The sequence below is a fragment of the Myotis davidii genome, unplaced genomic scaffold (assembly GCF_000327345.1).
Source record: "Myotis davidii unplaced genomic scaffold, ASM32734v1 scaffold1471, whole genome shotgun sequence".
NCBI classification, from domain to species: domain Eukaryota; kingdom Metazoa; phylum Chordata; class Mammalia; order Chiroptera; family Vespertilionidae; genus Myotis; species Myotis davidii.
In genome coordinates, this window is record NW_006284003.1 from 752,111 (window position 1) to 776,753 (window position 24,643).

Sequence of the window (24,643 nt, forward strand, 5' to 3'; positions counted from 1 at the left end):
AAGAGTGAAAGAGTTTTTGCTGATTTCACACAGATTTTTTTCATCTTTCCTGGTGAAATTTATTTTGGCATTTCAAAATTAAATGTAATTGTTATTCAGAGCATTTTTTAAAATAAATTTTTGGGGGGAGTGACCAGGGAGTTATGAAAATGTTATATGATTTTTATCCTGTCTGTGGAATATTGTGAGTTTTGTGCTGTTCTGTGAAATATTATAATTCTACAAGTTAGCTAATTCTTTTGACAGCTCTAAAAATGATTTTCCCTTGGCAATGAACCCTGGTTTATGATTGACCCATCCTGGTAACTTTTACCCTAATACCAAAACCCAGATGGGGACAATGAAACATGACAAATAAAATGTGTCATTTACTTACACTTAAAAGCAAAAGGCCTTATTCTAGGCCAAAGTTTACCAAGTTCTTCAATTAGTCAATATTCCTTAATAATTGAGTGAACTCTGAGTTACCAATGAAAATATTACATGCTCCGAGATTTGGCTTAACCAGCCTTCTTTGTAGAAGAACTACAGCTAGATTACTTTACTTTTTAGTTCTCTGTTGACATTCTCATTTTTGTCTCTTGACCTTCTTATTCTAACTTCCAGTCTCACAGGCGTTTAAAAAGAGGTTTTCTATTTAAATGAGGGATAAGTCACTTAGAAAGTCATTGCACATAGGATTTCATTATATGTTCCACTATTGCAGAATGGTAGAAGAGGATTGAGGTAATGAGAATTAAAGGTGAATAAATAGTACAGCTTTGTTGGTTTTCTTTTTGAGTTAAATCTTCAATATATGAAGACCCATTTCATTTCCAGAGAATTAAGTATACCCATGATCAAATATAATTGCATACATGGATTCCAGAGCAAAACATACACTTTATAAAATTAACTTTTTAGAAATGAAAAAAGGCTAATTATTTTTCTATGCTATTTTTATAATGAAAGTTAATGGTATTTCAATTAATTATGGGGCTGTGCACATTTGTATGTTTAGTATCTAAGTTTAATTTTATGGTCGAACTGAATTTTTATATAGTTTGCATAGCAAGATAATTAGGTTTATTATCACTAAAATAGTCTGTGACATCGTGAGATCTTAAAATGATTTAATTTTTCTAAATTTAAAAAGTGAATAGTAATTTCTTGTTTTGTCTGATGAATCAGTATGTTGTCAACATAGAGTTTCCATTTTCTTATGAAAATCTTTTCTCCCTCATTTTAAGTTTTCGGTATTTACTGCTGATTCAGAGATGGGATAATTAAATTATAGGAGGGTTTTAAAAATGTATCTTCTAACTTTTGATACCATAAAAAAGAAACTAAAGAGCTATTACTTACTCTCAGAGTGGGTAAGTATGGATAGAAATTACCACCTTCTGCATTGTATTAATACTGTGTGAGCTATGAGTCATATATTAATCACAGGCGTATCTATGAATATGCCCAGACATACACATGCCTCCAGGTTTTGGAAACAGTACAGTAGCTAGAGCACAGCTTACTTTGTGTCAGACTGTTTCCATCATTAGTATGCACTGGGCAACTCCCTGAATTTCTCCATATTTGTCTCCCCACGTGAAATTGAAAAGGGAGGTTTGGTTTCTGTGTAGGACTCCAGAGGCCCAGTCCAGCTCTGAAATCATATGACACTTTGTTTGTCACTTCATTAGGTGAATTCAGAAGGTATGTTTTTTTTGTGTGTGTATGTGGTTTTTTTTTGTTTGGTTTTTTTTTTTTTTTTTTTTTTTTTTTTAGTTTTTGCCTGGATAGATGTGAATAGGGACTTTGTAATTTCAGGAAAAATATCCATTCTTATAGTCAATTAACTGTTTAATAGGGTATTGGTAGGGATTTATGAAAGCAGTATATCAAGCTATATGGCATGCGCCATAAAATAGCTTTTAAACCTCTGTTCTAAATACTTTTCTTAATAATTGAGATGAGCCATGTTTTCTTGATTAAAATACATCATTTTAAAAGTATACTGTGTGGCTTGAATTTGGCAATGGCCTGCTTTTCATGGGTGATCTCAAGAATAAAGGATCAATAACCTAATTTTTTCAGAAAAGATAGAGAAGAATATATGAAATAGTTTATAATTGTTAAAGTATATAAAATTTTTAAGCATTATTAATTATAGGGTTACCAATAATAATTACTACTTAATAAGCATCTTCTAAGTGCTCTCCACTCAACTAAGAGCTTTACATTTAATAACTCATTTTATCCTCTCAACCACTCCCCTTTGAACTAGGTTTTTATTATTTCCATTTTATAGATGATTAAACTAAGTATAGAAAAGTTAACAAGCTTACTATTAAGAAGTAGTAATTGGCCTACATTTGACACTGAGGTAGTTCTTCCCACTCCAAACTTCATGTTCTGTTCTACACCATTACCTTATCTTTGAATTAATATGAAAAGATTACATTGTTAATATCAAGTGCTATGCAAATGAACATTATTAATATATGTAGTATAAGAGTCAGGAACAATCTTAATAACAATTTTGAAATTAGTACATGTATCTCATTTAAGAATTCACTTTTTACTGCTAAAATTGCTTTGGAAATACATTTCAAAGGTAAATATAATAAACATCATATTTGTTAGGCAGGTACAGGTATAATATAGTACTATAAATGATACGTACACCTGAAAACAGTGTTACCCCTGTTTGTGTCTTGAATACTCACCATTATTTCAAAATGATTCTGAGATACTATTGTGTTTATGGAAATTTCCACCGGAAGAATCTTCTCAAATTATATGCTTTCAAATGCTGCACATCTTCCTAGAAAGCCCATTAACATAACTATTGTTGTATTTCAACAGCAAAAGACCCAAAACCATATCCATAGATGAAAATATGGAACCCAGTCCTACAGGGGACTTTTATCCCTCTCCGAATTCACCAGCTGCTGGAAGTCGAACATGGCATGAAAGAGATCAAGGTGAGTAACAAGCAGATGCCTCTAGGGACATTGTAGTAATATGTCAGCTCATTTCATGTTTCATTTAGTCAAAATAGCATAGTGGAACCAATATGGATTTTTTTTTTCATGAAATGGCTGCAGTAAAATTAGTTTTAAGCTAATGTGCTTATCAGATGTCAAAGTTAACTTTGAAAAAGTCCCATGTTTTTCGTGTCTATTGAGTTTATTTTTCAGACAGAATGATCATTTTAGAGCCCCCGATTATGTATGGAACCAATCATTGTCTGTCTACCTAAGATGGCTGGATTGCAGCAGAAACATGAGTTTTGGTTCCATTAGATCCGTTTGCCTCTCTTTATGGGGTACTTTAGGGAGGAACCAACCCTTAATTAGTTGGCAGGTGCCGGTTACTGAAAGTTCCCATTGAAAGGCCATGATTCCTTCTGAAAGTGGTTACAGCCTAAAAAATAAGTAAACGTGGAACGTAAGAAACTTTGTATCTGAGTCAACCTAGTTATACTTTCTAGATAAAACTATGACTCAATTTTAAGGCAGCTTTGGGGGAAAATATAACTTTAAGAAATAGGTATTATTTGGCTCTCTGAATTCAGACTTTGCTCCATTTTATTCTTAAAATCTATTGAGCAATTTTCAACTTGTGTGTGCAAGAATTTTTAAAACGTGCAATACCTGACTCTTTAGTCAGGACACTGACCTCTTTTCTTTTAGACTATCAAATAAAAAAATAACAATAGCCAAAACAACAATAGCCACCCAGTGTGAATGAATCAAAATTATACCTGATTTTTGGTCAGATCAGCAAAAAATATCTCCTGGTGTGCCACACAATTTTAGTCTATGTGTGCTACGATATGAAAAGGTTGAAAATTTGCTAGTCTATTGAATTATTGCATCAAACAAACCCATGCCTGTTTGCCTTAATTAGAGGGAGATGATTAAGCCTGGAAATAGAAAAATTAGCTAACTGCACTTTGTGTTGGTATGTGTGCATGGATGCAAGTATGACTTATATAATTAAAATTGTCTTTTAAGTCAAGTTTTGCATTTTATTAAAAATGTAGAAGCACTCTTTATCAGTAGTTTTAAGCCCGTGATGTGGGTATGTGTATCTGAGGGTTGGGAAGCTGTATGTCCAGCAATCTCAGGGCGTAAATAACTTAGCAGTAAAAGCCAAAGTCAGTTCTTTATTCAGGACTATATTTTTGCTGCCCCAGATTTTTAGACTGAATGCCTTAGAGTTTTAAGGATAGTGAAACATTTTCATGGAGGGGTTGGGTCTCCTTTAATAGGCTGAGATTTTTAACGGGCGAAGTAGGGACTGGCACGGACATAGGCTAGCGCTGTGGGGAGTTAGAATGGCCATGTGCACCCTGCGGCTGGGTACTGTGCACGTGGAAGGAAGTAATGGCAGATGACAGAGGTCATTCTAAGGACATTCTTGAAAACCAGCTGGAGAGTTTGGCTCTAAGGACACTTTTTCCAATCTGTTCTTTAGGCTGTAGACCAAATCATCTGTATAGAACAAAATGATGCTAGCCCTGGCCGGGTAGTTCAGTTGGTTAGAGTGGCAATATCAGGGCACATACAAGAATCAACCAATGAATCAATAAATAAGTAGAACAACAAATTTCTCTCTCTCTCTCTCTCTCTCTCTCTCTCTCTCTGTCTCCCTCGCTCTTTCCTTCTCTCCTTCCCTTCCTCTTTCTCTAAAAATCAATCAATAAATTAAAAAACTCATAATGACATCACATCACTTCTCTGTTTCAGATACTTTAGTCACTTCCCATTCCTCTTAGAAGAAAATCAGAATTCCCTCATATGTCCAAAAGGCCCTATTTCTTGTCTGTCTCTCCTTTGACACCGCTCCAGCCCCAGAGGGTGCCGTCTGCTTCTTCTTACACTTGAGCCCCCTGCTTTGTTTAGATTTGGGAATATAAAACCCAAGACCTTCCTATAAGCCATGTCTCTGGAAGCTCCTCTTCTAACTCTCCCTGGAAAGTTGTTGTTTTGTCCTCATTCAGGTGCAGCCTACAGGGAGGCATTTCAGTCAGGTCTTACTGTTTTTCTCTCTTGACATTCAGTATGGTTCCTTGTACTCGTAATATGTTATTACGTATTTCTTTATGGAATTAATTGTCTCAGTCTGCCTGCATTATGAGGTCAGGGACTTTATCTATTTTGGATACTGCTGTAACCAGCACCTGGTAACCATGCACAACACTTGGTGCATAGTAAGGGCACAGTCACTGTTGGACACATGCAACATTGATGGGCAGAGCACCAGTCCTATTAGTGAAGGCCAGGAAAAAATAGGGACTTTCATCAGACTTGGAGAAATGAGGGTGTAAACAAAACCCGAAGCCCTTTCTATTTTATTGCCTGTTTTACTGACACTGTCAGTGTATGCTAAACAAAGCCATATTTTCCCCATCAGAAAATTATTCTGGAAAAGATTCTAATGGTGATAACATTGTGAATGTGTGGGAGTGGATATGTTGTTCATAAGTGTAGTGTTCTTTATTATAGAGAGTGTCACTTTGTAAGAATTGATTCCCCTTTCTGCCTTTTAAATCAAGCCAATCTCAAATCATATTATAAAACGTTCTTGAAAAGTAGAAGGGAAACTGTCATTCTCTTTCTCTTTGTAAAACCATCGTATTGTCTTGGTGATTTTATTTTGTCAAGATGACTAGAATTATTGGAGAAGTCTGTGAAGGCATATTATATTAAGAGTAAGGAAGAATCATCCATTCTCAAGTGGGCTTAAAAAATAAACCTCTGTCACTTTCATTCTGAAGAGCCTGGAGACTTTGTAATGTACACAATAAGCCATTGTGGAAAGAAGACTTCAACCACAATGAAAAAATGAGGGCAGTACAGTACTATCTTTATAAATTTGCTAAGCCAAATGCAGTCCTTTTGTTCTTAGAAAATTGCTTTTTTTTTACATTTTCAAAGTAAAATGCCCCATGGTTGTTCTTGTCCGTCTTCAAATGTTCTTTAGAAACACTTGTCTGCCATGAACGGAATTTTCTAAAGGGCGTATTGAGTACCACTCAATATTTGTAATGGCTTTAGTGCATGTCTTATACTTGTTTCTCCCACAAAGCCCTGCTCTAATTGGTACTCAGTAACTACTTATTAGTTGAGTAAAATGTGCTTGTGTTTGTAATTGGCAGGAATATTTAAATTTTGCTATTAATTATTTCCTGGGTATGCTTTATTCTGCTGTGTTAACTTTGCATTAAAATCTATTCTTGCCATAGCCCTTAGCAAAACTGATTTTTGAAATGTGAGAATTAAAAATAAAATTATGGACTATTTGTGACACTCTACTTATAATCTGAAACCCTAACCTAAACCATTGAGGCTTACTTCAAGTAGGCAAAAATAAAGGATGTGATATGACCATTTCTAAGAGGAGTTAGGCAAAATTTTCATATGAAACCTAGATTCATGCAATGTTAACTGTTCATGTAATTTTTAATAATTTAGTGGAAATAATATTTTCATTTTAGTATATCACAAACATAATTAAGTCTATTCTTTTTCTTTTCAAAACACAAAAGTTACAATTTCCTGAATATAAAAGAATTATAATTTTTAATTTTTCAGAACATAGACACAAATATTTTAAAACTAACCACTATTTAATAGTGTTAAACATTGGGTAAGAATCTACATAATTTGCTAAAATTTTTCCTGGTGAGTAGCAATGGAAATTAAATTTGTCAGCATCTACATTATGTAATATTTATATTTTTATTTTATGTTCTTTTATGCATAGAGAAGGGAAGAAAAGAGAAAAAAGAAAACTGGCCCACTAACAAGGATTATATAGACACTGTTACATTCCTTTTCCAAATTCTGTAATTTTATTTTGTTATTTTTTGTTTCATCCTCTGTGACTTCCCCAGTATTAAAATTTGAGCTGTTTTTACATCTGTTGAAAACTTTTTTTGTGGATACTGCTTTTCATCATTTAGATTTTAATGGTTAAATGAATAAAACGCGGTTAGCTTTTCAACATGCACGTTGAAAATTTCTCTTACTTCAGTTCTTACATCAGAAGAAATGTCATCTGCGTTCTTGTCTACCTTAATTTTTTCCACCAGCGTCAACTCAGAGACATTTCCTAGTGGATGTACTTGTCTCAAAATCATTAGAGCCATTTTTGCAACTTCTGATAACAGAGAGAGAATAAAGAGGCAGGTCTTGTTTTCTTCTCTAATTTAAGTTACTTTCAAGGGGCTAAATGTAGTTGTATTTTAATTCCCAGGAATTTAACAGGCTAATGATGCTAATAATTGTGCTTGAAAACTTGCAACAATTCTTTATCACTGTCACTTTGCCACTGCCATTCTAATAGTCACTGATTCTTCTATGTCTGAATATAAAACTCCTAAAACACTATTTAAAAGACAGTTAGTGATAGGGTAAATATATTTGGAATATACAGCTGGGGTTTTTAAATGGAAATTTTAGCAGCTTCTCAGCCTGACCAGTATTTAAACAATTTGTAATCTTAGATAAAATGTAAATTCAAAATGATTTTTTGGAGTCATATTTTATTAACTTCTACACACTGAGGATTTAAGATAATTGGGCTCAATTAACATTTATCAAATGCCTATTATTCGCCAGGGATTTTTCTAGGCATTGGTCACACAAATCTGAATAAATTAAAATTTCAGCCCTCAACCTGCTAAACAAAAATATAAATTTTTACTGTTATGAAAAATGGTGGTTCACAGAGGATAAATAATATAAACCAGTTAATGAGGGGGCTTGTCTCCATGCCTAAAAACTAGAGTATCCTTAAGCACTAGGATAAGTAACTCTTTACACAGAAATCCACAATTGGTATGTGAACAAAAACTAATATTGATGTAATTACAGTTTTAAAAGGAGTTTAGTTTGGCTGGTGTGGCTCAGAGGTTGAGTGTAGACCCAGGAACCAAAGGGTCAATGGTTCAATTCCCAGTCAGGGCACATGGGTGGTTGTGGGCTCGATCCCCATAAGGGGTGCGTGCAGGAGGCAGCCGATCGATGATATTTCTCTCTCATTGATGTTTCTATCTCTCTCCCTAAAAATCAATGAAACCTTATTTTCTTTTTTTTAAAAAAGGAGTTTAAAAATGTATACTGGACTCTTGATAGGCAATATTTAGGCATCATGTTTTGGTTGCTTTAGGTACTAGAAAATAACACTAAAAAATTACACTTCTGTCAGAGAAATAATAAGTCTCTACAGCTCGTCTTTGTGAAGTTTTAATACATTTCCAAGCCCATGGAATTAATTTTGACCATTTTGCAAATGTTCTCATTTGTGAGATAGTCTTAAATCTTGTGCTACGTTTTAATTTAGACTTTATAATTGTTTTGTAAGAATATAGTATTAAATATCCAGTGAATTAAGCCAAAGACCTCAAGGGAACATTGGAGGCTAGACAGTATTAATGCCGGCTTGTGTCATGATATCAATCAGTTGTATAGGAAATAAATAACAGTGAGTAGGAGTGCCGTAGCATATTCATAGAATTGGAATCAGAGACCAGCAGTTTACAGAATAGTAATAGATATGCTAGATACAGGAACACTCAACTAAATTTGAAAAATTCCACATTAACAAAAATTTCAACTTTTTAAAAATGAATGAATTCGTACAATATTTTATATACTATTGTGTGCTGTGGATATGAATGTCCAGGAGTGAACATCGACAGTGTGTTCATTAAGTTTGTGACTTCAGAACCTTTTTTTCCCCCCCATCCAAGAATCTTTAGGTTCAAGCTTTGGAAAACAGTGCTCTCGCCCACATTACAGTCTGAAAAACGATATCGTCTCAAGATTTCTCTAGAGCTGTGAGAGCTGGGCGAATGGGCAGCTTTCACAAACAGTTGAATAACTACTATCTGGGAATCATTAATATTAAATGAAGTTCTAGAAAATGGCAAGGCAAACAGCTTAGTAATCTTCCTGGAAGAATTTTTAAGTTCCCTTCGGGGACCAGATAGAACACCAACAATTCCTCACATTCCTAGACTCTGTATCACAGGGATTAAATATCACGTTTTGAACCAGGCAAGATGAGACACACAAGTGCTTTTGATGGATAAATGTGCAGAGATGGTTGGAATTGAACGGTTAAGCACAATAGTCAAGCTTTTTTGGGGGGCGGGGGATAGGGGGGTTAGCTTCTTATTATTGAAAACATGAAAAGTCAAGAACTTAGACGTGTGACAGAGCTTACAGTGAACCGCCGTGGCCCATGATGCCATCGGAGAGCAGGCTCCAGGGACACCTCTGCCACATGCATTCCATTCCCTTCAGCGACACCGCTGTAGGGGACATCACAGCGCCAGCATCTCCCTAACCAAAAGGAAAACGCCAAGCTGTGGGTGAAGGCTGTCATCAGAATGCCTCACTTTGTGTACCGATTCATAGTTGTTCATGCTCCTTTCATGTACCCTAGTGAAGAAGAGCCTTTTGTGGGGGGCGAGCCTGTGTCCATTTTAGAAGGGCCAATACTGCTTCATAGGGGAAAGTTATACTCTATCTGCGGGCTGGGACTTCAGTGATTTGAAATGACGGCATTTGCAGAAAAACCAGGAGGGGTCATTATAATGGTCACAAAAATATACACAAAACAACTTGCTATTTAATGCTGGGTCTCTAGATGGATGGAACACAGCCTAAAGGAGGAAAGTGGGGACCCCAAGGAAGACTTCACTAGCTTAGTGCGCCAGGCAGTTTCTTGGAGCAGTAAACGGTTTTGTCGTGAATCCTTTTATGCATCGATTTCATGTTGAAGTTTATGTTGAAGTAGTTTAGAAAGCTACTATTATATTGCCAATAACATATACAAGAAGAAATTGAGCTGTTAGGGCTAGAACACAGATTATTAGACCCTTTCGCGAGGTGTAGATGAAATGGTTGGTTTTATAGCTAAGCAGTGGAAGGTTGAGAGAGCTGTCCCATCCAGTGTCCAGGTCATTAATAGCAGAGCCTAGTTCTGCTCTTTTAAAGCTGATTTTTTTCCTACCATCCACCTAGAGACTCGATATGTAGCCTCCCCTATGTAGGGATAAATGGGCAAGGAGAACTTGACCGCTGCTTAGTAAATCGTGGCAGGTGGACAGTTTTCCTAAGCGGCTTCATAGAAGATTTCCTTACAGCTTATAGAACTAGAATGGGAGAGTAGGGATGAATCCGTGAGTTTTCAGGATTCTGGAAGAACTGTCAGGATTTTGAGATGCTAACGTGTATTTTCTTCTAAAAATGTTGGAGATGTGAGTGGCTTTAATGGATAAATGTGGAGAACGGCTGGTTTGAAGTGGATGTTTAAGCATGATTTTTAAAAAGCCTTTTGTTGTGGAAAATGTCAAAAGTAGGGAGAAGCATAATGCGAACCTCCATGTCCCAGCTTGAACTGTTACCAATATTTTGCTGATCTTGTTGCTTTCATATCTCCCAGTTTTTTTAAAAGTATTTTAAAGTAAATCCTAGAGATTTACTTGTAAATAATTAGTATATCAGATGGTGACTTTAAAAAAATGACAGCCCCAATACCATTATCAATTTAACAAATATAAAAACAATTCCCTAATATCATCTAATATATAATCCATGTTCAAATTACCCAGGATATCTTATAGGTTGTTTTGTTAAAATGAGGATCTGAAATGGGTTACATATCATATTTGTATTTCAGTCTCTTTTTAACCTATGAAAGTTATATTAATTTTTTCTATATTAACCATATTTATATTAACTCCTTTTCCTAAATCATTTATTTATTGACAAAACCACATACATTAAATTTTTTTCAGCAAACATATATATAAATGAGGAAAACTAGACCCTCCTGCCATTTGTGGCTACCTTTGACTGGGTTAAAACTTTACATATACTTTTTGCTTTTAATCCCTATGTAAAAAACACATTTTACCCATCCATTAAACTGATCACTACAGTGATTGAGAAATTTGATATAGATCACACTGCCAATAAGTAGGAGAGGTAGACTGGGAACCAAACCCCATGTTCATTATTACTACATATACTGCCTTCCAAGCAAGTCCTCATGATGTTATGTTTATGGTTTTGCAAACTAGTGACTAAACCTGTATTACAGTGTTTTTCTAATATGTGGTACTTCAATAGAGATAAATGCACATAATCTCTGAGGAGTCCACAGACTCCAGGGATTCATGAGTGCAGTCCTTTGGCTAGACTCGGGTTAAGAATTTATTTTCTATTTAGTGATGTTGTTAATAAAAAACCCTAAAGTCTAGATTGTCTTTACTAGTGATATGTATATACATCCAGTTTAAAATGAGCAATGTGTATGCCAAAGTATAAAAATTGGTTCTGATATTTTGCCTTATGCCTAAAGCACTATAATGGTGAGCAGAAAACTGTAAATGCTGGTGTGGCCTTAGAGAAATCACTTAATTTCAGTAACCTGTGAATTTTCTCACCTGTAAAATAACAAAGTTGGCTACTAAGGTTCTTTCATGTTCCAGTATTCAGGATTTCATATGAGGCAAAGATTTGTAGGTCTTTAGGACTTGATTCTTTAAGCTTTCATTAACATGGATCTTTTTGAAAATTCAGAACGTTTTTCACATTCTAAATTATTTGTAAATGTTTATTTTAAATATTGTCTTAGAATAACACAATAATTGGGCTGTTTATGTGCTTGCAGGCACCATATGTTTTGCCTTATACCTGAGGAATGCACAATTCTTACAAATAACATGTCCTGTCTTGCGCGACTCTGGTAGAAGAAATGATTGATAGAAATTGAGTTATTATAACAGAACCTTGTTATGGGATCAGTGTCTCCTACTTTGAAAATAAATGACTCAGCCAGACGGCCACATTTATTTTCTCTAAATGACTAGGGATGTAGCAATAGGAGACCATTATCCTGTGACAATATTCTGTTTCATTGACATTATCTCACAAATGTAATTGGTCCATTACTAAATAGAGGTTTTGTTACTGATCAGTTTCACGATTTTCAAAGCCATTAGGATAATAAATATGCCATCAGAGTAATTTCATTGACAGAATGTTCTATTTTCTTCATTTACATTTGTTAGAGGAAAAATATAGATTTAGGTTGAACTTAAACACTACCATTTATACCAGTTTTGACTACTTTTCCATTAAGAGAAATGGAATATTGTACAGAGTAATCATATTTACATTGAGCTGCTGAACTGACAACCTTAACATTTTCATGATTGTTCGCCCCGCTACCACACTAAACCACATCAAATCATAATAGCTCCCAAGCAATTAGTTTACCACCTCAGTTTAATGATTTTCTTTGAAATAAGTTCCAGATCATTTCTAGGACTTTACTGTAAATCCACTAAAGTAACACATCAGTTAAATCCACCCTAACCATACCAGTGTAGATAATAACAGCATTAGTACCAACAGACCTTGAGATGTCTTGTAGCATAAATGTTTCTAAATGCATGGCTTTTCCCCAAATGTTCTCCTCTCAAAACTCATCTGTAATCTTGTTAAATTAGAACTCTTCCAGTATCTTTCTGACTTTTACAGTTAAGGTTACGGTATTGATTTTATTTTATAGTCCATGGCTCTCAGATGCTTAACACTAAGAAGCCTCTATAGCCAAGAGGTTTTCCCTAGAGGCTCAGGGAATAGAAGCTATTTACCTATGCCAGTATTTAATATGAGACTAAAATATACTCCAAATCCTACATAATTGTTTGGTGTTTTTCCTCCTTTTAAAGTAGGTTTTCTGAATTTGTTAAAATAAAATTCTTAATGGGCTAAAGCATTTTGAAGTGTTTCTAAAAAGCAGTTCTCACCTATTCAGTATTCACTTTTTTTTTTTTAACACTGTTCTTAGTTATTCAAGGTTGTTGTTTTTTAAAAAAACTTGTTCTTTTAATGTCTCAAGGAAGGTGTTTGTAAGCTTCAAAGGGGTTTGAGATTTAACTTTGTATTGGGTGTAGGTGTAGCCTGGAGACTTTTTTTTTTATAGAAATGTGATAGTAGAGTAGAGACTTGTAGTAACCTGCCACTTACTGTGCCTGGTTTGGAATACACACTTAAAACTATGACAAAATGTTTCTAGTTGTTGAAGAATACAGCAGTATGCTTAAGTATAGGTTAGATTAAATAATTCAATGATAAAGCAAGAATTTTTATTTTTAACATGAAGACAACTACATTTTCTTCTTTTAAAAAGAACTGATTTCATTTTGTCAAAAAGGTTGAGAACTCTAATTGAAGGTCTTTTATCCCCTTCTAATATAGGCTGCTCTTTTTCTAATTATTTTAGAGTATGATAAGTGTGTGTATATATGTATATATAGAGATACTTTCTTAACATAGCAGCTAATTATTTTCTTAATCATCTGGCATCATCAAGCTACTGTAGAGGGATTAAGTCCATATGTCTTGTAACATTCAGAGTTTTTTGTTAACTTGGAGTGTGTAGAAAGGACTAAGTCTCATTTGCCATCCTATATAATAAAAGGCTAATATGCAAATTGCCCCTTTGACTGGGAGTTCAATCAGGTGGCGGGGCCGGCCAGCCAGCTGCCTGAGGCCCCTCCTCTCAGGTGGCCCCACCCCCAATTGGCCCCAATTGGGGCAGGGTGGCTGGACCCCACCCGTGCATGAATTCATGCACCAGGCCTCTAGTACTATCATAACATTTTACATCTAGAAGAGTCCTTAGAAACAGATTTCAGATATTCTCTTCTTCACTTGTATTCTCAAAAATACATTTTTGGTGTTAGCCAATTAAATTGCAAATATTACATTTAAGTATTTCATTTTATATTTTGGCAACATCCAATGCCTAAGACCAATGGAGGTATTTTTTTTCTTAAAGTGTAATGTTGGACACAGTAAGAAGGTCCAGTATTGTCCACCCATCATTGGGAACTATTTATAAGATTCTATTTTCTTCCCATAAAATATATATTTTGCACTTTTTTAATGTAAAGTAAGATTTTTTGTGGGGGATTTGGAAGAGCAAACTATGAAATGTAAAGAAGAAAATAAAAATTACCTCTAAACCAATAACATGGAGATAACTTCTGTTAATAATTGACTATATTATATGCTAGTCTATTTTCGATGTGTTTTTTTATGAATTTCTTATGAGTATTTTTGCACTAAATTGGGCTTATGTGATATATGCTGTTTGTAAATTACTTTCTTTTTTTTTCTTTCATTTACAATGTAATAGCATTTTTCCATGTCATTCAATTTCCACTTTACAATGACTGCATACTATGCCACTCTTTGGCTATATTATAGGTTTTTAAAAGTCTACTTTGTGCACAGATGTTTAACTAGTTTCCAAGTTTTTGTATGATGCAGATCTTTGTGCTTAAATGTGATTATTTTATTTCTATCTATTTCTATGCCCTAGCTATTCTCTCTCCCCGGTACCTAGCATACTGCCTGGCACGAAGTCATCAGTAGATGCTCAGTGACATTTTTTTTAAAGGAATAAATGCATTCCTACTGTAGAATTACTGAGTTAAATGTTATAGCCATTTATAAGGCTTTTGCTAAGTATTGGCACAGAACCCACAAGGTCTTATCAATTTACATTCCCACTAGCAGAGCCTGAGTAGTTTACCTATAATAGTTAAATGTAGCACATGGCTCTGTAAATAATTTTGAAATATGTTCCCCAAAATATCCTCCTATATAATAAAGAGCCAATATGCTAATGGTCATCACACCATCACACCCTAACGTCCAATCAGTGGGAGGCTGCTTGCATGGCGAGTGCTTGTGGGTGGGCAGGGCTGAGTGCTCGGCTAGGCATGTGCCTGTGGGCGGGGACTTTATGCTGTGTCCTTCTGGACAAAGCCGCAACAGCTGCCTGAGGCTCAGGCAAGCCGCTGATGGTGGCTGCCGCTGCCCAGGACCTGAGGCTCATGCAACGAGGGCCAGGCCAAGGCTCAGGCAAACCGTGGTGGCTGTGAGGACCAAGGCTCAAGCAGCTGCATGGCTGGCAGTGGCAGCAGCAGAGGCGTGATGGCGGCGGCGCGTTCCCTGATCGCCGGGTCACCTCCCACAGAGGGAGGCCAGAGGCAGCAGCAGTGAGGGGGTGATGGGGACGGTGCCTTCCCCTGATCAGCCAGGGGTAGCAGGCCTAAGCTGTCAGTAGGACATCCCTGAGGGCTCCCAGACTGTGAGAGGGGGCAGGCCGAGCTGAGGGACCCCCCCCCCCGCAGTGCATGGGTTTTCATGCACCGGGCCTCTAGTATTTAAATAACAGTGTCTCCATGGTCTTGTGAATCTGCTCATGTGCCTCTTTTTCTTCATTTTATATTTCATTTAACCACTGGGCATCATACCACATCATTTCTCCCCATGAACCAGGACTACTCCATCTTACTATGAAGGAAATGAAGACAGCACCGCCTTAGGGATGGTGCAAAGCTTTCTAGGAAAGGTATAGCCTGTGTCAGTGATGGCGAACCTTTTGAGCTCGGCGTGTCAGCATTTTTAAAAACCCTAAACTTAACTCTGGTGCTGTGTCACATATAGAAATTTTTTGATATTTGCAACCATAGTAAAACAAAGACTTATATTTTTGATATTTATTTTATATATGTAAATGCCATTTAACAAAGAAAAATCAACCAAAAAAATGAGTTCGTGTGTCACCTTTGACACGCGTGTCATAGGTTCGCCATCACTGGCCTATGGGGTCTATTTCCTTCCTCCTCCAGGACCCACTCCCTCAGAGCGTTTCCCCACCATCAGTCCTTTATCTGTCCACAAAACTTGTTCACCTTAAGGATCAGTGTGGTTCCCCACAGGGACACCAATAGAAATAAATGAAGCAAAGCTTTGGGCTGGGACCTTCTAGGCTTGATCATTGTCGTGTTTTGCATAATGTTTATGTAAAGTTGATGTAAACATTTAAACTTCCCCCTCCTCAAGACGTACGGCAAGGCAAAAACAGAAGAAGGGAAACCATGGTCCCTTTTAGCATTCAGCTGGCGGAGCATCTCCCCTGCCTTCTCCGTGTCCTCTGGGCACAGGGCCCAAGCTGTTCCCTTGTCTCCGGACAGATTCGGGATTTATGGCCTGAAGCAAAAGTATCAGATGTCTAGCTCTTGAACTCGTCCTGCACACTAGATTTGGTAGCGTCTCCGTTATTATAAATAGTATTATTATTTTATGCAGATATCCAGTCATTTTTCATGTTGTCTTCAAGCTTCCACGGCAACATTTTAATGGAAAGCAGAGACTCCCCAGCTCAGCTGAAGTTTGGTTTTCGCTCTCAGTGTTTTGTGTTGCTTGGCAGAGGCTCAGGGAGGTAATGGATGTGCTGACCACCGTTGCCATCATCCAACAATGAGTTTGGTCTCTGTCTCTGAAGAACTCTTCTACGTCCAGACTTTTTGTAAATCTGTAAAACTTTTTAAAACTATCAAAAATCTAAAACGTCTGTAAAAGAAAGAAACCTCGGAAACTAGAAGAGGTATTAACTTAGTAAGACTAGTCAATATGATATATTCTTGTCAAATCCCAGTCACTGGTCTGTCTCTCTGCTAAATGTTCTCACATGTGCACTTTTGCTCCTTGGTCTATATCATGCTCCCACTGAAGGGGCAAAGGTCGCAGAAGTTCCCCTACTGTTTTCATTGCACCCTGAGCTTTCTTCTGCCAAAATGAATCCTGTGACGTCTTGTAAGCAGCTTGATGATGTCAAGAGGAAAGAAAGTATTCTAAACTGTGATTATAGCTTTTTAAGCACTTCGTAATAAAAAAAATTCTCTAAAGAACTGGAAAAGTAAGAGAAGCCGGCAAATGGTGGCTTGTACGTGTAAGGGTTCATTTAGACTTGCTTACCTGTATGGCATGTAAATAAGAAAGACAAGTAAGACATATGTAAAAGGATTGAACTTTATAACATGTGGAGGCAATTCGCTTCTTTGTTAAACAGATAAAAACACATTTTCCAAATCACAGGAATGGCCCAGTTCATATATTTTAATTTATTGTTAAGCTATGCTAAAACTAATGGCTTCCAAAAATTCAAGAATTCTTGTGTGCTCCTACATGATTGATTTGAAATAGCTGTGTACCGTAAGTGTCATTGCAGTGAAGAATAGAAATTTGAGAAAAAAGAAAATGATGTATTTTTTATGGATAGTCTATAGAAATGCAATTTGTAACCTTAATCTATTCAAGCATATTGAAAAAGCTAACATATTGCCCTGCTCTATGTTAAAAACAAGCAGGTGTCCCAGGCAGGCAGGTGTTAAGGTGGCTGTTTGAGCTTGCCCTCAATCACTAGTTGACTTCAGTGAAGGTCTCCTAACAGGTGTCTAACCGACTGGGGTGCCATGTGACATTTATCCCGGGAGCGACTCGGATGACAGCCTGCTACAGACTGAGGAAGGGGTCTTTGCTTTGATGAAGAAATTGCCAAAACTCATGTCTCATTAGTGTTTCCTAAGGTTCTTTGGAAGTGAACAACAGTTTAATTAAGGGCTGACGTAAACACGTTTCTGCACCCTTTCCCTGCAGCATTTTATCACATTAGAATTGATCAAAATTGTTGCCTTGGGCTGACTCGAACAGATATACATCTGGAGCACCATTTGTGCAAGCTGCCGATGCGCCGGGTGCATAGCTGAGCTTCACAGACACTCTCTTCCTTTGTAGATGCGATTACCTTGTTGGGAGATGAGTCGATCTCACTATTTTTTTTTTTTTTTTGCTTCAGCCTTGATCTCTTTGAAGTGATGCTGTGAGATGCATGACACATCAGGGCTTAGGATGTATATAAATCACAGTGCCAAAAAAATTATAGTAGAGCTAGGAAAAATGACGTGGTAATTTGATTTTGCAAAACACTTTTTTAAAGGTGTGCTTCAGTCTAAACGAATCAGCTCAGCTTATATGAGGAGCCTAGTTGAACTTTTTCTTGCATGGTGATTTTTTATTATGCGTTGAACTGTACAGTTGGTTTCTAAAGCCATCCCTGATTTTTTAATTATAAATCTAAGTATAGGTGTAGGCACTGAAAATGAATACTATCAGTGTAAATGTTTCTTTTTTTAAGAGTAGCCTTTCTCCTCTTCTGTCATTAAGAAGAATTCTTTCTGTACTCTAATATTATCATGCTTGCAATTATTTCATGCGTTTTTATATTTAACGTCTATCCTCTCTGCTGAACTGTGAGCATCACCAGGAAAGGAGCAGGTGGTCTTATTTCACATCTTGAACTTCATGCTTCTCCACAGTTTGTCACACTTATTAGAAACGCACGGACTGATTTTGTTTTCTCTCTGCTTTCCATGCAGTGATTTCTCGTCTGGTGGTATCTATTCACGCAACATGCATTTTAACATATATTGACCATGGTTATTTCACTCATCCTACATTACTAGTTACCATTCTGCCGTGCAGCCTCATCAACATGCAAGAGATTCTAAACTAAACTGTCTAGACACCGAGTGTGCTCTACCTATTCTATCTTCTTTCAATCCTGGATTTCTAAAAATTCTTTCCATGTTCTTAGCCTGTTCTGCCAGCATGCACATATGTTTGTGTCTTTGATAAAATTATCTTCTGTAGGATCAAGCATTAGTCAACTTTATAAATGCCATCGAGTGATGTAAGACACAAACACAAGATCATTCCTGAGACCTAGAACCTCCCAAGTTCCTAGGAAGGATTACTTACGGAGAAAATGAGTCGTGTTGGTTCAGAGGATAAAATATTGTTTTATAGCTAAAATAAGAGGGTAAAGAGACATATAATTTTTAGCTGGAGGGAATGTCATATGCAAGGAAAGGGGCAGAGTTAGAAGCACATTCCTCTTGGTTCCTTCCTCCCCCAGGAGGTCATAAGCAAATTTGTTTAGCTAAAGTTTAAGTAATATGGAACAATGAGGAAAAACTTACATAAAATGTGGTGCTGCCTGGCTGGCGTGGCTCAGTGGTTGAGCATCGACCTATGAACCAGGAGCTCACGGTTCTATTCCCAGTCAGGGAACATGCCTGGATCGAGTGCTCAGTCCCCAGTGTGGGGCGTGCAGGAGGCAGCCGATCAATGATTATCTCTCATCACTGATGTTTCTCTCTCTCTCTCTTTCTCTCTCTGTCTGTTTCTCTCTCTCCCTTCCTCTCTGAAGTCAATAAAAATGTATTTTAAAAAAATGCAGTGCCATGGTAGATCTTAAAATGAGGAAGATAATTTGAAGGAGAGGATTTCAGTAACTGTGTCTATAATGAACCATGATGAGGAAAACCTGGGAGGGGAGTTGGAAGAAAATTCTTGACTCAGCCAAGTACACACGGCCTAGTGGGAGCTGCAAAGACAGAACAAAATACAGCTTTTGGAACATGTTTTTTTCTAAAATGAATTCATTTATAAATTGTTACTTTCTAAATCATATTAAATTTCTTTCTCTGATTTCAAGCCCTCAACTGGCCTTTGCTTCTTTCCCATCAGCCACCAGTAACTCCTGCCTCCTTCCCACCAGCAGATGCACCAGCTAATCTTTTTCTTATCATCTTGCCTCTCTTTCAGCTTCCTTATTTCATGTATTATTCAACTTATACATTATAATGTATTTGTTATTATTCAACGTATTATATATTTATATATTATTCAGCTTCATTATTATCCAACTTATTTTCAACCTAATCTTTTTATGTATTATTCTTCCTGTTCAGGGGACAATGGATTGTGGAAAGCATGACATTTGTTTTTCTTCACAGAAAGGTCACTTAAACCCTCTGTCCTATATATTTATTCCTCAAACATTTTTTCCTATAGCATATGAGTGCATTAAAAATAGAAACGATATCATTTTTCAGTTTGGCATGAGGTCTATTAGACTGCAGACATTCAAAATAAAATTAAAATCAAAACAATACTGGTTTGATTTATGATTAAAATGTAATAGCTAGAAACTCTACCCATATTTCTCTCAGATAATTGACCTTTTATTTTCCCTCTTCTGCCCAGAAAGTTTTTTTTTTTTTTTCGTTGAGGGGAGGGTTTAATTTGTGTCCTCCGAAGTACTTAGCATAGTGACTTGAACGTTCTGTGCACCAGTATATCTTTACTGACTAATGGGCTCCAAATTAATTTTATTTAATGGGGAAACAAAGGCAGTTAAGCCTACTTTCTAATACTATCATTCTCTATTGGTTTTTAAAAATTGTTTCAGTCTGGCCAGTGGACCTTCTCATAATTATTTTTATTATGGCAAGTTCATTTTTTTGTTTAAGGAGGAGATGATCCGTAGACCCTTTTACACATGGAGAATGACTTTTATTCTGTTTCTGCTGCATTCACCTCTATAATTTTCCTATATGTTCTGAACATGAAGGTGCATGCCGAAAAGAGAACCAGAAATATAAATTGACCTGTCATAATTACTTAATATAACAAAGTGTATCATTTTGACTAAGAAAACATGAAGGCTTTATTTTTCAAAAATTACATATCCACCAATATTAAATTCCTGTACAAACACCCTTGGTTTATGTGCCCTTTATGAAAAGATACTAGTACATATGCGAATTTGGCTGGGTTTAATAAAAATTCTGATAGAGTTACAGTAGCAATAGCTTTGCTTGATCTTCTCCAGAAATGACATAACTGAAATGAAACTTACCCGCTTCCCAAGCTTTGGTCATATTTAATTGTTTTTAAATGTACAGAAAATGCTTTATTATTTACACAAGGGACCAAGATATAGAGTGAATGCTTTATTATTTACATGAGGGAGTCTAGAAACTGATTTACATAAATTCATTTTATTTGAAATGTTTATTTAAGCACAGGTAAAACAATAGAAAGTTACCAGGGTTTTTTTTTTTTTCTAAAAGTTAATTTTAAATAAAAATTTGGGAGTGAAACTTATTACATCTTCTATACATAAAGTAAAGGGATGAAATGGAGGTTATTCAACCTCAAACAGTGTATATGCCTATGATTACCTTCGATCTGGTCAAAACGCATATTTTTGTAGTGTTACCTTTTAAAACCACATAGCTATTTTTGGCATTTTGAAAGTAAGTTAGCTGAAATAAAATTTCTTTATTTTTAAATGATTTTTAAATTTTCTCCCTTTTTTTGTAACAGCACTTAATTGCTATAGTTTCATTAACAATTTCTTTTTGTTGTTGGTATATGTAGTTTTGATTCATTCACACGGTATGGCTACTGTTGTATTGGTTGTTGTCATTTTTTATTTTTTAACTCAGATATAAGAAAAGGTTCACTTTCTCTTCAAAGTTCTAATAGGTTAGTGACAGCCAGCTAGTCACAGGTTGTAGCTTATGGCTACAAGTGCACCCATCAGTTTTTGTAGACTGTGATTGCTGCTGTTTTCACAGTAGCGCATCCACACTTTAACTTCCAGCAGCACATCCATTCTTTAACTTCCAGTGTGCTAAAAACACGTATTTAACTTTATTAGATGTTTGTACCAGAGTTTAGGTAATTTTTCAAATGATAAAACATATGATATTAGTTTCTTATACTAATAGTACATACCATGTAGTCTCTTTCTTTCATGAAAAAAATGTATTAATTAAAAGTGCATATTATATGAATATATAATATGTGATGAAATTTGGGGGGTTTTTCTTTTAATAAAAGTTTATTTTTTTAGAGATACAAACTGAAATATTTATAGGTGAAATTATACGATCCCAAGGAATTGCTTTAAAGTAATACAGGGGGAGGAGATACATGGGGTAAAGGTAAAATAAGATTGGCTATGAGTTGCTAATTGAAGTGATGGTGACTACATGAGTATCCATTACTATTCTACTGTGTATGTATTGAAATTTTTGATAATAAAAGTATAAGTTTTATAACTTATATGATTTTTAGAATATTTTACTGTAAATTTATAATGTTGATAAAAATCAACACTATTCCAGGTATTGAAAACAGGACCCATATCTCTGACCAACTGGAGTTTTCTCTTGAATTCCTTAATTTAATTAAATGCATAATGTAATTTTCATTCACCTAAGATGATGATCTTCTACACCAGTTATTAATTAAATTGGGTTAATTCTGTTTCATTATCTATGACAGCGATTTTCAAACTTTTTCATCTCGTGGCACACATAAGCTAATTACTAAAATTCCTCAGCACACCAAATTATTTTTTTGTCTATCTGACAAAAAAAAGTTGGTATATGTAGTTTTGATTCATTCACACGGTATGGCTCCCGTTGTATTGGTTGTTGTCATTTTTCATTTGACAATCTGAGGGAAAAGAGGTCAGTGCCCCTGACTAAATAGTCAGGTATTGCATCTTTTAACAATACTTGAGGCACATGGATTGAAAATAGCTGATCTATGGCATTAGCTCTGTCGCCACTCTAATTTCAAGTTTTCAAGATCTGACTTTGGGCAGCATTAAATATCTGTGGAATGAGTGAGTGATTGAATGAATGCATCCCTGAATACTTCTCCTAATATGGCACCTTTTACACTGTTCTGTAATTCTGCTTCACTCATCCGTAGCCCCTCACTAATAGTAGAATCTACTCAGTTTCTACTATTAGATCCTCAGCAACTAGCACAGTGTCTGGAATGAATTAGTCCTTCAATAAATATTTATGAATGGAAATATTAATTAATCTATCTTCTTACACGGTCTCCATGATTGCTATCTCCATTTTGGCTAATTCATTCTCCATGTAGTTTCTGGACAGATTGCTCTAAGCCCTCAATGTGATCATAGCTCACCCATTAATAGCTTTCCCTCATCAGGGTAAGCATTTCAGACATTTATATACAAAATCCATGGCCCCTTAGCATGTGGGTCTTGCCAGCAGCTCGCTTCCTTCCTTCATCTCTGTACTTCACCCCACAGACTCTTTGTACTCCTTGCATGTTTTATGGCCCCCTTCCTCGGAACATTGCTTCTCTCTGAGAATGTCATCCCCATCCACATTTAAAAAAATGTTTTTATTGATTTCAGAGGGAAGGGAGAGGGAGAGATAGAAACATCAATAATGAGAGAATCATTGATCAGTTACTTCCTACATGACCCCCCCACCCCCCACCCCCCGGGAATCGAGCCCACAACTCGGGCATGCACCCTGACCTGGAATCGAGCTGTGACCTCCTGGTTCATAGGTCAATGCTCAAACACTGAGCCACTCCGGTTGGGCCTCACCCACATTTTAAGCCTGGTGCCACTGGGGTGCGTTTTCTAAGCTGGGGAGGCTCAGGTGATCACTGCCCTGTGCAGGGAGGCTGGAGAAGTAGTCACAAGCACCACACACCTCTGCTCTCAACTCACTGACTCCCTCTGAACTGCTGACCACCGTTTCTTTCCTTTCATTTTTCTCTCCATGGACACTGAGTATCCCTCCAACAGCCATTGCTTTTCCCCCCCTTAACATCCTTGCTTTACTTGGCAAAGAGAGGAACCCAATAAATATTTGCAGAATGAGCAAATGAAGGATTTTTTTTTTTGCTATACAAGTAATGAGTTTTCCATAAAAGATGTTAAATCAATAATATACTTACCAGTGCACCCAAAGGTTGTTTCTCACATTTGCACCAGGTTTGCCTCTATTTTTTCCACAGTGTAGTCAGCAAGTGAAAAGACAAACCCCTGAATCGTATAAATCTAAGAATAAAATGCTGAGGTTAAAAAAGACCTTGAAGTGAACCATGGGGCCAATGGAAACATGATCTTTAGTTTTTCAGAAGTTCAAGATTTGCTTACGAGTAGGAGTCACCCTGGTGATAACTCTAAGGAGGCCATGGAGCTAGTTTCTGACACATATCCCAAAGCTCCAACATAACAGGACCTTTGACCCTCAATGTATACTTTGTGAAAGAGCCAAACTCACAAAAACAATAACATGTTGGGAGTTAGATCTTTTGTGTTAAGATGAGCCTTGTAGCTTAAGAAAGTCCTAACGCGTGGGTTTCCCCTCTTCCTTTGCAGATATGTCGTCTCCGACTACTATGAAGAAGCCTGAAAAGCCATTGTTCAGCTCTACATCTCCACAAGATTCTTCCCCAAGGTTGAGCACTTTCCCCCAGCACCATCACCCCGGGATACCTGGAGTTGCACACAGTGGTGAGGAGTTTCAAGCATAGAGGAGAAGCCTCTCTTTTATTTGCAGAACCCCAAACCCTCAGGGATGGAGCCCAGTGTTTTATTATAGCCATGTGGTGGCCATGTTTTCTCAACCAAAAGAGGGAGGGTCATAATCCAATCATTTTTTTTTTCTTATCAATATGTGAGGAAAGATGGTCTAAGCCATACAGTTAAATAACATTTATCTAAGTATCTGTCGCTTGCCTTTATTGGAAAGACTATAATGACAAGAAATTAGAAAATATGGGATACATGGTTACCTTCACGATAGCTTCAGGTTCGGTCTTAATTGTATGTATTTTACCAAGAAAAAGATGTGATTTCAATTTGTTGCTGAGTTTCTAGTATTTTCAGAGGCATTAAGAAGTACAGATGCTATTTCTCTATATATTATTTTTCTACATGAGAGTCAGTATTTATTTATTTGTGAATGAAACTAATCAGGAAAAATAGAAGAGATACTTTGACAATTATTGCATATGCACAGACTCTGTGAGTTAATACACTTGATGTTACATCTAATTTAAAGACTTCCTAATTTAAA

At 36.3% G+C, this 24,643-nt stretch overlaps 1 protein-coding gene across 3 annotated transcripts in view; it reads left to right on the forward strand.

Annotated features, from left to right (window-relative positions):
* The window catches only part of NFIB (nuclear factor I/B), a 228,158-nt gene that overhangs the window by 161,729 nt on the left and 41,786 nt on the right, over window positions 1-24,643 (forward strand). For all 3 annotated transcript variants that reach the window (XM_006754228.2, XM_006754230.2, XM_015568157.1), the window contains exons 6-7: window positions 2,842-2,960; window positions 23,944-24,078. In XM_006754228.2, coding sequence (XP_006754291.1) covers window positions 2,842-2,960; window positions 23,944-24,078 — 254 coding nt within the window. The remainder of the gene's footprint in view (window positions 1-2,841; window positions 2,961-23,943; window positions 24,079-24,643) is intronic.